This window comes from Palaemon carinicauda, chromosome 19, assembly GCF_036898095.1.
Source record: "Palaemon carinicauda isolate YSFRI2023 chromosome 19, ASM3689809v2, whole genome shotgun sequence".
Taxonomy (NCBI): Eukaryota; Metazoa; Arthropoda; class Malacostraca; order Decapoda; family Palaemonidae; genus Palaemon; species Palaemon carinicauda.
In genome coordinates, this window is record NC_090743.1 from 24,603,951 (window position 1) to 24,621,285 (window position 17,335).

General features: G+C 49.0%; 1 protein-coding gene across 2 annotated transcripts in view; it reads left to right on the forward strand.

Annotated features, from left to right (window-relative positions):
* LOC137658172 (uncharacterized) overlaps positions 1-17,060 on the forward strand; it is a 30,037-nt gene extending 12,977 nt beyond the window's left edge. For both annotated transcript variants that reach the window (XR_011047269.1, XM_068392854.1), the window contains exons 2-3: positions 8,463-8,592; positions 15,774-17,060. Coding sequence is in view for 1 of the 2 variants with exons in the window: in XM_068392854.1 (XP_068248955.1) it covers positions 8,463-8,592; positions 15,774-16,120 (477 nt within the window). In the remaining variant the exon portion in view is untranslated. The remainder of the gene's footprint in view (positions 1-8,462; positions 8,593-15,773) is intronic.
* Positions 17,061-17,335: the final 275 nt, after the last annotated feature.

Consider the following 17,335-nt stretch of genomic DNA (forward strand, 5'->3'; position numbering starts at 1 on the left):
GCTGACCCAACGGCACCTAGAGGGCGCATTCGGCGTAAAGCTCGCCTTCCTCTTCGCCGGAGAGGCCTTCCTTCACCTCACAAGGGTGTGAGGAGGCGCCTCTTCGGTTCATCATCATTGCCGCAGTCCGCCGCAGAGGAGCCTCGTCATCGATCCCCGACTGTTCCGGCTACAACCCTGGACCTCTCTGCGGTTCATTCGCGATCTCCTTCGGTAGAAGGTCGTCCTTACAAAGGACTCGTTGACCTTCCACCTGTTAGACCTGCTAACCTGCCGTCGCCGTTCCTGGCTGCTGATGCGCTGTGGGTGCCCACCCATCCTGTTGTTGTAAGACAGGCAACGGTCCCTTCGAGGCATCAAGGGCGTATGCGCAAATTGGCGCATACGTCCCTTACGCGTCAGCGCTCACCTGCGTGCCAGCGTTCACCTGTGCGCCAGCGCTCTTATGCTGCTGACGATCCTGACAAAGCGCGTCGGCGCTCACCTGCACGCCAGCACTCATTGTTGGCTGACATTCCTGGTAAAGTGCGCCAGCGCTCTCCTGCACGTCAGCGCTCACCTGCGCGCCAGTGCTCACATGCACGCCAGCGCGCCACTGCGCGACTTCAACCTTCTGTGCGCCATGCACGCCATCGTTCTCCTGTGCGCCAGCGCTCGCCAACGCCCCACAGCTCTCCTGCGCGCCCACGATCTTCCGATCTGGGCGCAGTAGAGAAGTTGAATACTTACCCTGCTCGTCAGCGGTCGGCAGCGCGCCGTCGTTCTTCACCTGCGCGCCAGCACGCATTTGCGTGCAGTCACCCCCTCCCACCCACGCCTATCTCCCCAGCCTGATGTGTGAACACATGCGCGCGAGAGATGTCTCTCCTGCGCGCGCTCGCCCAACGGTATCATCGCCCGCACGCGCTCTTCATCCTGTGCGCCCACGTGCGCGCAATCTACCTTCTGCGCACCCTCTGCTGTCTCCGGCACGCGCTCCTACGCGCCATCGCGCGTGAATCTGGGTATTCCCCATCGCGCGAGCGCCAGCGCAACCCCAGAGCGATCGCCAATACCATCCCACGTGCAACGTTGCAGGACAACGCGCGGCAGGGTCGCCAAGGGCTTATGCGCAAATTGGCGCATACGTCCCTTACGCGCCTGCGCGCCAGCGCTCTTATGCTGCCGACGGTCCTGACAAAGCGTGTCAGCGCTCACCTGCGCGCCAGCACTCAATCGTTGGCTGACATTCCTGCTAAAGTGCGCCAGCGCTCTCCTGCGTGTCAGCGCTCGCCTGCGCGCCAGTGCTACATGCACGCCAGCGCTCCACTGCGCGCCTTCAACCTTCTGCGCGCCATGCACACCATCGTTCTCCTATACGCCAACGCGATAGAGCTCTCCTGCGCGCCCACGATCTTCCGATCTGGGCGCAGTAGAGAAGTTGAATACTTACCCTGCTCGTCAGCGCTCGGCAGCGCGCCGTCGTTCTTCACCTGCGCACCATCTCTCACCAGCATGCATACGCGCGCAGTCACCCCCTCCCGCCCATGCCCATCTCCCCAGCCTGTGTACACACATGCGCGCCTGCGCGCGAGATGTCTCTCCTGCGCACGCGCGCCCAACGGTATCATCGACCGCACGGGCTCTTCATCCTGTGCGCCCGCGAGCGCGCAATCTACCTTCTGCACACCCTCTGCTGTCTCCGGCACGCGCTCCTACGCGCCATCGCTCGCGAATCTGGGTATTCCCCATCGCGCGAGCGCCAGCGCTCCCCAGAGCGATCGCCAATACCATCCCACGTGCAACGCTGCAGGACAACGCGTGGCATGGTCGCCATCGCCACCCCCCCCTGCAAGCGTAGAACAGTGCACTTGCCGGCAGGGGGGAAGGTTCCAGAAAGGTCCAGGGACACTTCTTCTCCATCAACATCTTCTTTTCAGACGAACCCCCCTTTGGTAACTTCTCCCAGGGATCGGTCGATCCCTTTCCCTCCAGAGGGAGTATCTGACAGCGCAGCCGCCAGCCAGCAACGCTGTAGGACAACGAGCGGCAGGGTCGCCATCGTCACATCCCCCCCCCAGGCGCAGAACAGTGCACTCGCCGGCAGGGGGAAAGGTTCCAGAAAGGTCCAGGGACATTTCTTCTCCATCATCATCATCTTTTCAGACGAGCCCCCGTTTGGTAACTCCTCCCAGGGATCGGTCGATCCCTTTCCCTCCAGAGGGAGTATCTGACAGCGCAGCCGTCAGCCAGCAGCCTTGGTTTGGGACATTGGGCAGAGCGGTCGTGCAGGCGTTTAAGCCTGTTCTCTCTGGCCTGGGCCACAAATCCTTGGCAGCTTCTACTCCCCTGAAGAGGAAAAGAGGATTTTCTAAAGTGGTAACTTCTCCGAGGGCAAAGCTGACTCCTTGTAAGTCTTTGAGCCAGGCCTCTCCGAGCTTGCCTCCTCCAGCCGTTCCAGCGCCGGCAACAAGCTCCTTCCACCTCCTCGTGTACAACAGAGGAGGTACTTCGACATCGTAGAGAAGACTTGTTTGGCTCTTCCTCTTCACCATTCATTGGAAGAGCTTACCAAGGGAGTCCTTCTTGCGAGAGACTCCACCCGGCAGGTCTCATTCTCGGCGATTGAGATCCTTAGCCTGGAGGAGGTGTCGAAGTGTGCCATGCAGGCCACTTCGTGGCTGGACATCTGGCTAGGGACCTTAGGTATCCTGATACGTTCAGAGGATTTATCCAAAGAACGTACCAGGAAGGCAATGGAGACCTTTTTACTCTCGGGCACTTGCACGATCGAGTTTCTAGCCCACCAAGTCTCGAACTTGTGGGCTAACACCATCTTGAAACGTCGAGATGCGGTGTCTGAGAGATTCCATCAAAAGGTCCCCAACACCGAGATCAGCAGGCTCAGACATTCTTCCATGATGGGGACGAACTTGTTTTGAGCCTAGGGACGAGGAGCAGGCCACTAAGAGGTGGAGGAAGTCGAACTAAGACTCCCTCCGACATAGGACTCTGACATCTAAGCCCTATAAACCTCCAGCACCCCAGCAGCCACGCTCTACCAAGACCACGAAACCGGCAGCGGCAAGGACAAGAAAGGCAAGAAGTCCTCCAGGTGAGGGAAGAATCCTAGAGGGAGCGTCCGAGGCTGCAAACGCTAGGAGTGGCAGTCCCCCTGCATGTCCACCAGTGGGGGGTGCCTACAAAGTTGCGCAAACCGGTGGCAGTAACTCGGGGCTGATACCTGGACGATTTCCGTAATCAGTCAGGGATATCACGTCCCGTTCACAACATCTCTACCTCCCCTGACAGCGAATCCAGTGTCATTGAGCTCCCTTGCCATGGGATCAGCAAGGGGGCAAGCCCTTCGGGCAGAAGTCCATACCATGTTGAAGAGGGGCGCTCTCCAAGAGGTCCTCGATGGGTCTCCAGGCTTCTTCAGTCGACTCTTTCTTGTAAAGAAGGCGTCTGGAGGCTGGAGACCAGTCATCGACCTCTCAGCTCTGAACAAGTTTGTCAAGCAAACCCGGTTCAGCATGGAGACCGCAGACACGGTCAGACTTGCACTGAGACCGCAAGACTTTGTGCACGCTGGATCTGAAGGAAGCGTACTGTACTTCCAGATCTCAGCCCATCCGTCTTCAAGGAAGTACTTAAGATTCAGTCTAGACAACAAGGTTTACCAGTTCAAGGTGCTGTGTTTCGGTCTCTCCACAGCACCACAGGTTTTCACCAGAGTGTTCACCTTGATATCGTCGTGGGCACACAGGATCGGCATCCGTCTCCTCCGTTAACTGTACGACTGGCTGATCCTAGCAGACTCGGAGTCATCCCTTCTTCAACACAGAGACAAACTTCTGGGACTTTGCCAAGATCTGGGGATCATGGTAAATCTTGAGAAGTCTTCTCTGCTTCCCACTCAAAGACTGGTATATCTAGGCATGATAATAGACCCCAATCTCCACAAAGCCTTCCCATCAGACGACAGGATAGCAAGGCTGAGGAGGGTCGCATGCCCTTTCCTCAGACGGGAAGAACTTCCAGTCCAATCGTGGTTACGTCTCCTCGGTCACCTCTCATCTTTGGCTCGTCTAGTTCCTAATGGTCGCCTCAGGATGAGATCTCTCCAGTGGCGACTCAAGTCCCGGTGGAATCAGGGTTACGATTCCCCGGACGTCATGATCCCTATGGGTCCTGCGGAACGGACGGACCTCCAGTGGTGGGTGACAGACGAGAACCTACGAAGAGGAGTGGAACTTCTCGTCCTCCCCCCCGGATTTGATGCTGTTTTCGGACGCCTCAAAGAAAGGGTGGGGGTCCCACGTTCTGCACCACATGACCTCAGGCCTGTGGTCAGAATCAGAAAAGTGCCTCCATATAAATCTTCTAGAGATGAAGGCCGTCTTCCTGGCCCTTAAACAGTTCCAACAATACCTGGCGGGTCACTCTGTGGTAGTGATGAGCGACAACACCACAGTAGTGGCTTACATCAACAAGCAAGGAGGTACCTTTTCGAAGCAGCTATCCCATCTCGCAGTAGAGATACTGAGATGGACCGAAGTCCACTCGATTCCACTATCGGCACGTTTCATTCCAGGCTAGAGGAATGTGCTCGCCGATAGTCTGAGCAGAGCGTCTCGGATAGTGAGTACTGAGTGGTCTTTGGATCATCTAGTAGCCAACAAAGTCCTGACTTTGTGGGGTTCCCCGACTGTGGATCTGTTCGCGACAGCGTTGAACTTCAAGCTTCCGCTGTACTGCTCCCCAGTCCCGGATCCCAAGGCACTCTGGCAAGATGCCTTCCAACAATTGTGGGACAACATCAACGTGTACGCCTTTCCCCCGTTCTGTCTGATGAGGAGGGTGCTCAACAAGACCAGAATATCGGTCAATCTTTCAATGACCCTCATAGCTCCGCTATGGCATCACGCGGAATGGTTTCCGGACCTTCTGCAACTCCTAACGGAACTTCCGAGAGAACTCCCTCCGCGACACGAGCTACTCAGACAACCACATGCCAACATCTTCCACAAAGCCGTAGCTTCGCTACGACTTCACGCCTGGAGACTATCCAGCATCTCCTCGCTGAGAGAGGATTTTCGCAACAAGTTGCGATTAGGATGTCTGGACATCTGCGAAAGTCATCCGCATCTGTCTACCAGGCAAAGTGGAAAGTCTTCTGTGGTTGGTGTCATGGAAGGGGTATCTCTCCACTCGATGCCGATGCCACTATTCCAGCAATAGCAGAGTTTCTCGTGTATTTGGGCTCAAAGGAATGGACATTTCTTCCTCGCTGGAACTTTCCCTACTCATACGAAGTCATGAACTTGCCTGGCCTCAGTCGGAAGTGAGACCTCCTCCATGGAACGTGGTTCGAGTTCTCAGGTCTCTTAAGAGACTTCCCTATGAACCATTACGCCAGGCTTCAGATCGCCACCTAACTTGGAAGACGGTGTTCCTACTAGCTTTGGCCTCGGCCAAGCGAGTCGGTGAACTTCATGGTCTCTCATATGACATCGCCCATTCAAGGGGAGGGGGGGAGGTAACGTTCAAATTCGTCCCTGAGTTTATTGCTAAGACTCGGAATCCGGGGGTGCCAGACCCTCGCTTCGACTCCTTCCAGATTTCGAGTCTTCGTTCTGTAACAAATGACCCAGACCATCTCCTACTGTGCCCAGTAAGGAGTCTGAGGCTATATCTAAAAAAAACGGCTGCAGTCCGTCCCCAGGTGCAGGCATTGTTTGTGAGCACTGGGAGGACTAAGAGGAGGGTCACCAAGAACACCATCTCTGCATGGATTCGTAGGCTGATTCATCTGTCCTTGAATCCAGACCCTCCTCCGTCACGTCGCCCTAGAGCACATGTCAGGGGCGTAGCTACGTCCCTGGCCTTCAAGAAAAATTTCTCGATGACGCAGGTTCTTCAAGCTGGGGTGTGGAAGCGTCAGACGACCTTCACAGCCCACTACCTGCAAGACGTGACCCACAGGAGGCTCGATACGTTTTCTATCGGCCCTGTGGTGGCTGCACAACAGCTGGTTTAAAACCTCAGGCTCCCTCATGGACAAGTAGTAGAAGGTTGAGGGCATTGCTACCTGGTCTTAGTCTGCATGAATGTAAAGGTTTGTCTGGCCCTTATTCTTTTCTTCATCTTCCCCTCTCTTGGGGAAAGCAGCATCCTGGGTTCTCTGCACAGCTGACCTCAAACCACTGCAGGTAAACCATGTTTCCTTGTGTTCCTAGTATTAAGCTACTACTGTCACGTCCCCATACCCTGACGAGGTGGTATTGGGAGAGTCCTAGCCTAAGTTTCCATCTAAAGGACTACATGTCAACTTCCTAGGACGAGTCACACTATACCTTCTCACACAGCTTACGTAGGCCGCAGCCCTTGCGTAGTAAGGTTCTGGCGAGGTGCAGGGGCTCCTTATTGTTGAGTGCTGACACTCAGATACAGAGTCCCTGGGCAAAGCCAAAAGCCAGTAATGGCCGGGACTTTCCACCCTTCCTAATGGGTGAGTCACCCCTATTAAATAGCGTGGTTTGTATGTCCGTTACGGAACAAATGACAAATTCGTATATAATTTATATTTTTCCTAACTATACAAACCTTAGCTATTTAATCAAATTTGCCCGCCAGCCCTATCCCCCTTTAAGTAATACCTCTAAGCAAAGTGAGCTCAAGCACAGGTTTGTGTGAGGGGGGTGGGGGTAGCAAGCTACCCTCCCTACCTCCCACTAACTAGCAGTGGGGTAGTACAGTGGTACCTCTACATACGAATTTAATCCGTTCCACAACCGACTTCGGGTGTAGAAAATGTTCGGTTGTAGAGACGAATTTTCCCATAAGAATACATTGAAATAGGATTAATCCGTGGTTGAGCCCAAAAACCTATGATAACTCCTTAATAAATTACTACACATAATTACACATGACAATAATGCACACTAAATTAGATAATAGACATGTAAAAAAGAATAATTATAAAGAAATAATAAATAAGAAACTGATTTTAGCGTCACTTTACCTTAGAAAGTTCAGCGCAGGTGTCAGTCTTGCTATGCAGAGAGGAGACGGACGGGCGGCGAGGAGGTAGAGAGGGTGACTACGATGAACGTATACTATCGTAACTTATTCTAACTTACACTAAGTGAACTTTTACCTAACTTAGCTTATTTATTTTTTCTATTTTTCTATTTTATATTTTTTTTTTAAATTTTCTTTTTTTCTTTTTGATTAATTTTAAGCACTTTCACTCTACACTTGAAATTGATGGAATTTTTTTCTCTTCAATCTTTGCCGTTTTCTTTGTTTCACTTTCTTTCGCTTCACTCTTTGCCGTTTTCTTTGAACCACTTCCTTCCTCTTCATCACGAGTTCGCTTCGTAGTTTTTTTAAAGAAGCTATCGATAGAAAGTTGCTTGGTACAGCTTTTCAGAATGTTTCGAAAATAAGTTAGGGAAACATCATCGAACTGCGCAACTACGCGACAAACCTGCAATTTTTTTGGATGTTATTTGTCGATGAATTCAACCATGTCTTGATATTTTCCTAACACCTCTTTTATTTGCGCCGAACCTAACACATGTTCTACCTCCTCGATTCCTTCCTTGTCATCACTCATGTGCTCAGACATAGCCTGGAGTTCCTTGAGCTCCTCTGTAGTAAGTTCGTCGTGATGTTCTTTTGCAAGTTCACTTACGCTTTTCAAATAATTCCTTGCTTTACTTAAAGAAAGCATTTCCTTATTCCTTTTCTCACCACTACCACTTGCGAAACTAAGCCTTTTAGGACCCATGATTTACGTAAAATACCGTAAAAGGATGAACGTAAAAAATCACTATTAAAACACAGTTAATAGCAGAGCGCACAGGGCACAACCACACGAAGCCGACGAGAACAGAGGAATGTCCCAAGCCACGCTAATTGAGGGTCCCTCCGAGGTAGAAATGCTGCCTTCTATCGGCGGAAATAAAAAATACATCCGGCGCTATGAGTACCATTTACGTGTACGGGTATTGTTTACTTCGGGTGTCGAAAAAAATTCGGGTGTAGAGTAGGAACGTGTTCAAATTGTACTTTGCGTGTCGAAAAATTCGGATACAACCGGTATGACGAAGATTGCTTACTTCGTATGTCGAAATAAAATTCGGGTGTAGTGTCGAAAAATTGTTCAAATTTTACTTCGGGTGTTGGAAAATTTGGATGTACAGTAGATACGTTCGTGTGTCGAGGTTTCACTGTAAACCGTCGTTAAAATTCTAATGGCTCGTTGTTTCAGCTATGCCGAAAGTAATAACCGCTATTAAATAGTTAAGGTTTGTATAGTTAGGAAAAATACAAATTATCTACGAATTTGTCATTTTTAATTTGTACAGTACTTATTGATTTTATCTGACTGTATCTTGTATTACTTTGGTGATTATTGCTTCAGTTCTTTGGTATATTACACTGTTACTGAAATGAATATTTCCCGGTTTTAGGTTCGTACACTTCTGGCTGCTGTAGAATTGGTGAAATTATCAGCCAAGGATTTGGTATACAGAAGTTTAGTACTTGTTGCTTTTCCAACTGGTGACAACTCTCTCTTCATCTGTAGAGGAGTGATAACTGGTAAGTTAGCCTTCTCTTCCACATCATAGAGTTTTGTTATGTTTAGATGAAATACTTAAAGGTTAAACAGATATAATTATTAGTGTGCTGTTGAAATTAGAAATATTGAGTTTTGTCTAAGTTTGCTTGTGTATAACTTTTACTCAAATTATTCCAACTATAACTGATTTTACTCTTTTTACTGGAACAGTTTTGGAACCCCCTTTTAGTGGTTCCTATTTACCCAACTTTGGTTTATTGATTCCATGATTCATATATGATTAAGAAATATTTGGCAGCTATTAAATTGCAGTACATTATAACCTAAAAATTTTTGCTGTAAAGGTACTGGCGTTATTTTCACAGTTTATGAACTTCATCATTTGATTTTTCAATATTAAACTTACCCGATAATCATGTAGCTGTCAACTCCGTTGCCCGACAGAATTCTACGGGAGGGATACGCCAGCTATCACAATATTAGAAGGGGGTGTACTCACCAGCGCCACCTGTGGCCAGGTACTACAGTACTTCTTGTTGACACCTCCTCAATTTTTCCTCTGTCGTGCTTCCGGCAAGACGTTCTGGGATACGCTTATGATCTTGGAGTATTTTCACGGCTTTTGGTGAAGTATTTCTCTCAGATTTCGGCTGTCGCTTTACTGGAAAACTTCTATATTAGCTTAGATAGCTATTATTTAGTTCTGATTAATGGTTAACGATCTTTTTGCTTGATTTGGAATCCCCACTTGGCTAACTCTTTGATTCAAGATGTCTGACATTTCACAAGCCCCACCCCATAGATGATGTAGGTCTTGTAATAGGCGTATTCCGAAGGCCTCGGTAGATCCTCACACCGCTTGTTCTGACTGTAGGGAAAGACCCTGTCAGTTGGAAGATCGATGTGAGGAATGCGCCGGACTTTCGGAACTTGATTTTGTCCGATTTCTTAAGTATTCAACCAAGTTAGAGAGAGAGAGAGTTAGGGGGAGTTCTTCTCGCTCTTCACTTTTTTCCTCACCTCATGATCCCCTACCTTTTCCTCCCCCTGTAGTGGCTACCCCCGAACCTACTATTTGCCCTCAACCTGATATGTCTGTTGTTTTGCGTGCCATTCAGGCTTTAGGTGACAAAGTGGAGTCGGTGGTTAGTGATCATAAGTCTCTTATGGCCGAAGTCAAGGAACTTAAGGTCAAGAGTGCAGTGGGTGGTAATAGTGCCAGTGCTGTGACGAGTGCTAGTGTCAGTGCAGTGCCAAGTGCTAGTGTCAGTGTCAGTGTGGTGCGTGAGGGTACTTCTGTGCGTGCCAGTCGTCCTCCCAGTCCGGGACCTCTTGCAAGCTCCCAAGCCCAGGGGAGAAGCAATGTCGAAGGGCAAAAGGGTTCGGCAGGCCTTGATCGGCGCACAGAAGTATCCTCGGTGGTTGCGGGCGTGTCTTCCAGAGACCGTCACTCCCACCCGCAGACGATTGAGCCCGTCTTTTACTCGTCTGCTGAAGAATTGTCAGGGAGGAAACGTTGGACTCAGGTCTCAAGACCGCTCAAACGCAGAGTCCAGACCTCAAGAGCTCTACAACCTGGCTGCAGTCATTGGATCAGCTCTGACTCGCCGCAGTCATCAGTTGAATGCACTCCTCCTAAGAGGAGTAAGGTGCTGCCGCAACAGATCTCTTCTGTTAAGGCTTTGCCTCAGCAGACCTTAGTGTCTGCCGACCCCAAGTTGACTCTACTGCAGTCCATGCAGTCACAACTTGCGGTCTTGATGCGTGAGTGTCAGGCTGAGAAGGTTACACCTCCTCCTGCGATCGCTCCGCCTAACCGCAGTCCTGTCTGCCAGGCGTACGATGTTGAGGCTCCTCAGGATACCTTACCATGTACTGAGTTGCCAGTTTCCAGCGGTGTGCAGCTACCTCCGCCTTCCTTAAGGCAACCTCAGCAATGGGAACAGGAAGCTTATACCTTACTTCCTCCGCTTCCACTTGCGGTTCCACCAGTGAGGCAACACTCTCTTGAGGTACAACAACCTCTCCCATCCATGAGGCAGACTCCTCAGCTCTCGCTGCAGCGACCTCAACCCTCCTCAAGGCGAGAGCCTCAACACCTTAGCCTTGCGCCTCAGGAACCTCAACTCGCGAGACAATTACTGCGTTCTGCGCAGCCACTACCTCAACGCTCGCAGCTCACACCTCAGGAACCTCAACTCGTTCCTCAGGAACCTGCTACTGCGCATCCACCAACCTTACAGCAAGCGCAACTCTTGAGTCAAGACACTCATGCCAGGAGTCAGCCTCCTCCACCCATGCGCCTAACTTCTGCTACTTCTTTTGACCAGCCTTTGCAGCCTGAGCCTCAGGTGTTGCCTCAACAGAGACTTGAGGATGAAACCACAAGCGTTTTTGCTCCCGCTCGTGCAGATTCTGCTGTTCAGCATACCTTACCTCTCACTTCGCTACACTCTGGTGATGAGGTTTCTGATGATGAGGCTGCACACCTGGATCCCTCATCAGACGTGGATGAATCCAAGTCTTCTCCGCCTCCTATTGACTTTCGTAAGGTCTTGGCTCTTTTCAGAGAGGTATACCCAGACCATTTTGTCTCTGCTACCCCCCGCTCTCCGCCTTCTGAGTTTTCGCTGGGCATGCAGCCAGCCAAGTCAACTTATACTAAGCTCGTCTTTGCAAGGTCCTCTAAGAGAGCGTTAAGAATTTTAGGTGAGTGGTTGCAGTCTAAGCAGCAACTAGGAAAGACTTCCTTTATGTTTCCTCCGACTAAGCTCACTTCTAAAGCGGGCGTTTGGTATGCCACAGGAGAGGAACCAGGCTTGGGAGTACCTGCCTCTGCCCAGGCTGACTTCTCAAGTTTGGTAGACTCTCCTCGTAGAACAGCAATGAGGCGCTCTAAGGTTTGCTGGACCTTCTCCGATCTAGATCACTTCCTAAAGGGTGTATTTAGAGCCTTTGAGATGTTCAATTTCCTAGACTGGTGCCTGGGGGCCCTTAGCAAGAAGACCTCCCCTGCGGACAAGGACTCAGCCATGCTCTTAATGTCCTGCATGGATAAGGCTATTAGGGATGGATCTGGCGAGCTTGCTTCAATGTTTGTGTCAGGAGTGCTTAAGAAAAGGGAGCAGCTTTGTTCCTTCCTTTCCTCCAGCATCACACCTTGTCAAAGGTCTCAACTCCTTTTCGCTCCGCTCTCTAAGTTCCTGTTTCCTGAAGAGCTTGTTAAGGACTTGTCTGCGGCCCTGATACAAAAGGACACCCATGATCTTGTGGCCTCATCAGCTCGTAAGACTAAGGTTGCTACCTCAGTCCCCAGGACTTATCGCACCCCAGTGGCTGATACTCCTGCTACGAGGTTTATTCCGCCCTTTCGTGGTAGAGCCCCCAGCCGAGGAAGCTCCCGTCCAGACTCTTCCAGGAGCAAGTCTAGGAAAGGTTCCAAGGCTTCTAAAGGCAAAAACTGACTCTCCTCCTCTCCAGACAGCAGTAGGAGCCAGACTCAAGATCTTCTGGCAAGCCTGGGAAAAGAGAGGTGCAGACGCCCAGTCTGTCAGTTGGCTGAGGGAGGGTTACAGGATACCATTCTGCCGCAAACCCCCTCTGACCACATCTCCCATCAACCTCTCTCCCAACTACAAAGAAAAGGACAAGAGGCTAGCGTTGCACCAGGAGGTGTCGCTCCTGTTACAGAAGAAGGCAGTGGTTATAGTCCGGGACCATCAATCCCCGGGCTTCTACAACCGTCTCTTTCTGGTGGCCAAGAAGACAGGAGGTTGGAGACCGGTGCTGGACGTCAGCGCGCTCAATGCTTATGTCACCAAGCAGACGTTCACGATGGAGACGACGAAGTCGGTCCTAGCAGCGGTCAGGCAGGAGGACTGGATGGTCTCGTTGGACCTGAAAGATGCTTACTTTCACGTTCCTATTCATCCAGACTCCCAACCTTTCCTGAGATTCGTTTTTGGAAAGGTTGTCTACCAATTCCAAGCCCTGTGTTTTGGCCTAAGCACAGCTCCTATGGTGTTTACGCATCTGTTGAGGAATATAGCAAAATTCCTCCACTTATCGGACATCAGAGCCTCCCTTTATTTAGACGACTGGCTGTTGAGAGCCTCCACGAGTCGTCGCTGTCTGGAGAGTCTCAACTGGACTTTGGACTTGATCAAAGAACTGGGTCTGTTAGTCAATCTAGAAAAGTCCCAGCTCATTCCCTCCCAATCCATTGTGTACCTGGGAATGGAGATTCGGAGTCAGGATTTTCGGGCTTTTCCATCGGCCCCAAGGATAAGCCAAGCCCTAGATTGCATCCTGAGCATGCTGAAGAGGAGCAGTTGCTCGGTGAGACAGTGGATGAGTCTCACAGGGACCCTTTCATCGTTGGCCCTGTTCGTCGAGCTAGGGAGACTCCACCTCCGCCCTCTTCAATTCCATCTAGCAGCTCATTGGGACAAGGGTTTGACTCTCGAAGCAGTCTCTATCCCAGTCACCAAAGAGATGAAGACCACTCTCTTGTGGTGGAAGACCAATCTCCTTCTCAGGGAGGGCCTATCGTTGGCGATTCAGACCCCCAATCTTCATCTCTTCTCGGATGCATCGGACTCGGGCTGGGGCGCGACCTTGAACGGACGGGAGTGCTCGGGAACGTGGAACGAGGAACAGGAAACGCTCCACATCAACTGCAAGGAGCTACTACCAGTTCATTTAGCCCTATTGAACTTCAAGTCCCTCCTGCTAGGCAAGGTGGTGGAGGTGAACTCCGACAACACCACAGCCTTGGCTTACATCTCCAAGCAAGGAGGGACCCATTCGAGGAGCCTATACGAGATCGCAAGGGACCTCCTCATTTGGTCAAGAAGTCTAAACCTCACCCTAGTTACGAGGTTCATTCAGGGCAACATGAACGTCTCAGCAGATCGCCTAAGCAGAAGGGATCAGGTCATCCCCACGGAATGGACCCTCCACAAGAGCGTGTGCAACAGACTTTGGACCTTGTGGGGTCAGCCGACAATAGATCTGTTTGCCACCTCCATGACCAAGAGACTTCCTTTGTACTGTTCCCCGGTTCCAGACCCAGCAGCAGTTCATGTGGATGCTTTTCTGCTGAACTGGTCCCATCTCGACCTTTACGCATTCCCACCGTTCAAGATCATAAACAAAGTCCTTCAGAAGTTCATCTCGCACGAAGGGACACGGCTGACGCTGGTTGCTCCCCTTTGGCCTGCAAGAGAATGGTTCACAGAGGTACTACAATGGCTGGTCGACGTCCCCAGGACTCTACCTCTAAGAGTGGACCTTCTACGTCAACCTCACGTAGACAGGTTGCACCCAAACCTCCACGCTCTTCGGCTGACTGCCTTCAGACTGTCGAAAGATTCGCTAGAGCTAGAGGCTTTTCGAAGGAGGCAGCCAGTGCGATTGCCAGAGCAAGGAGGGTATCCACTCGTAGAGTCTACCAATCCAAGTGGGAAGTCTTCCGGAGCTGGTGTAGAGCCAATGCAGTTTCCTCTACCAATACCTCTGTGACCCAAATAGCTGACTTCCTATTACATCTTAGGAATGAGAGATCCCTTTCAGCTCCTACGATTAAAGGGTACAGGAGTATGTTGGCTTCAGTTCTCCGCCACAGAGGTTTGGACCTTTCTTCCAACAAGGACCTTCAAGACATCCTTAAGTCTTTTGAGACTTCTAAAGAACGTCGTCTACCCACTCCAGGCTGGAATCTAGACGTAGTCTTAAGGTTCCTTATGTCACCTAGGTTCGAACCTCTCCAGTCAGCTTCCTTCAAGGACCTTACCCTCGAGACTCTTTTTCTCGTCTGCCTTGCAACAGCTAAAAGAGTCAGTGAGGTTCATGCCTTCAGCAAGAACATTGGGTTCACATCCGAATCTGCAACATGTTCTTTACAGCTCGGATTCTTAGCTAAGAATGAACTTCCTTCACGTCCTTGGCCTAGATCGTTTGAAATACCTAGCCTCTCCAACATGGTAGGTAACGAGCTAGAAAGAGTTCTTTGCCCTGTCAGAGCTCTGAAATATTATCTTGATAGGTCAAAACCTATTCGAGGACAGTCAGAAGCCTTATGGTGTGCAATCAAGAAACCTTCGAGTCCCATGTCCAAAAACGGGGTTTCGTATTATATAAGGCTTCTGATTAGAGAAGCCCATTCTCACTTAAAGGAGGAAGACCTTGCTTTGCTGAAGGTAAGGACCCACGAAGTGAGAGCCGTAGCTACTTCGATGGCCTTTAATAAAAACCGTTCTCTGCAGGGCATAATGGATGCAACCTATTGGAGGAGCAAGTCAGTGTTTGCATCATTTTATCTTAAAGATGTCCAGTCTCTTTACGAGAACTGCTACACCCTGGGACCATTCGTAGCAGCGAGTGCAGTAGTAGGTGAGGGCTCAGCCACTACATTCCCTTAATCCCATAACCTTTTTTAACCTTTCTCTTGAATGCTTTTATTGTTGTTTTTATGGTTGTTACGGTAGGTTAAGAAGCCTTCCGCATCCTTTTGATTTGGCGGGTGGTCAATTCATTCTTGAGAAGCGCCTGGGTTAGAGGTTGTGTAGAGGTCCTTTAGTAGGGGTTGCAGCCCTATATACTTTAGCACCTTAGAGTTGATTCAGCCTCCTAAGAGGAACGCTGCGCTCAGTAAGGAAGACGAACTTAAAAAAAGGCAGAGTAACGGTTCAAGTCGACTTCCTTACCAGGTACTTATTATTTCATTGTTATTTTGAGATAACTGATTATATGAAATACGGGATACTTAGCTATCCTTTAATCTTGTACACTGGTTTTCACCCACCCCCCTGGGTGTGAATCAGCTACATGATTATCGGGTAAGTTTAATATTGAAAAATGTTATTTTTATTAGTAAAATAAATTTTTGAATATACTTACCCGATAATCATGATTTAATTGACCCTCCCTTCCTCCCCATAGAGAACCAGTGGACCGAGGAAAAATTGAGGAGGTGTCAACAAGAAGTACTGTAGTACCTGGCCACAGGTGGCGCTGGTGAGTACACCCCCTTCTAATATTGTGATAGCTGGCGTATCCCTCCCGTAGAATTCTGTCGGGCAACGGAGTTGACAGCTACATGATTATCGGGTAAGTATATTCAAAAATTTATTTTACTAATAAAAATAACATATTAATAGTATATCATTCCTTAAAATCAGGTTCTCTGTCAATTTTTCAGATATTCACCTTTGGACAGAGACTGTCAGAGTACAAGTTCTACTTGTAGATGAGTGCCGGAAAGACATCGTTGTTTCTCCTGACTGGATATTTGCCTGTCCCAGGTCTTTAAGTGTTTATCCAACTGTAATTCAGCAGTATATTTTAGCTGATATTTTACCAGCTAATAAGGAATGGCCAGTGAATGTAATATCCTATTTACAGCAGAAGCTAGTTAAAAAGTATGTCCCTGTTATACGCTACATAGACGATGATAAGTTTGGGTATATTAGTCCCCTTGAACCTGATAGATTGGGACTACCATTAGTTTGTCAACTGATAATTGAAATTGGGCTCTGCCAGCTGTAAGTTTCCCGGGGTTGATTGCCGGGGTATTAAAGGATTTGCAGAAAGAATATCCAAAGCTAGCAGCTTTCTACATGCCTTTAAGAAAAGAATCAACACCCTCAAATCATTCTACTAGGAATTTAACATATCAAGCTATGCCACCTCCATCAAATAATTATGAAGAATGCCAAATTAGCCACTGTATGGCTGGCCCTTGGAAATTCTATCTTCAGTTCAAACAGCAGATAGAAAGCTATAGGAAGTTGCAAGGAAAACTCAAGCTATATTTTGAGACTGGCAAACTCGGTCGGAGTTCACTGAAGATAGGAAGTAGCGTGCTGTGCCACATCAAGAACATGGTTGAAGAGGAGTATCAGAGAGGGTTAATCACAGGGGAGGGTTTTAATGACGAAGTACCTGTTTATTTGGTTGATAAAGGGGCTACTCTGAAATTGAGGAAAGACTTGATATGGGAATTACCAGTAGAACTGCTTGCTACTCCCATTTGCATGTTTAAATGTTGTCTTGATGGACTCCCTGTGATTGTTGACCTCTGAAGTAACTAATGCATTTGGAGAAGTTGTTGTGATACACCCTTTAAAAGGGAAGATTGTCAGGCTGGATGAGGTGAAGTTGATTAAAGTGTCGTTACTAGCAAGTGGCTGTGATGTACTTAAATGATCATACCAAGTTTCAAGAAATCAAAGCTTGTCACGAATTGCAAAGCTACCATCTCCTATATATGCAAGAAAAATGATATAATTTATATGCATTTGAGTAATGAGTCACATGAACTGGAAAAATTGCAGAGGAAACTTCAAGAGAGGAGTCATTCAGCAGTGATTGTCGAGAACCCTAAAGTTGACATGGTGTATTTGGGACATTACAAAGATGGGTGCTGGTATCGTGCTATTTGTCTGGAAACAAGAGATTATATAAAGGTAAGTGAAGAAAGTTTATTGCTGTAAGGGGAGAAGAACATATAACTTCTCTGATTTGCCATATTTAAGCTTGGGGTTACTTCAGTTTTGTTCCTATGCAAAATGCAATCCATTTTCCTTTTAAGTAGGGAATATATTTTCAGTGCAAGTTGGACTGTTGAATAGTTTAACTAGATGGGCACTCGGCAGAGCGTATACCTCTGCCGCGATAGCTTATTTCTTGACCTTTTGCTCGACCTTGATCTTTAAATCAATCAATCAATCAATCCACCTTGATCTTTGACCTAAACATAGT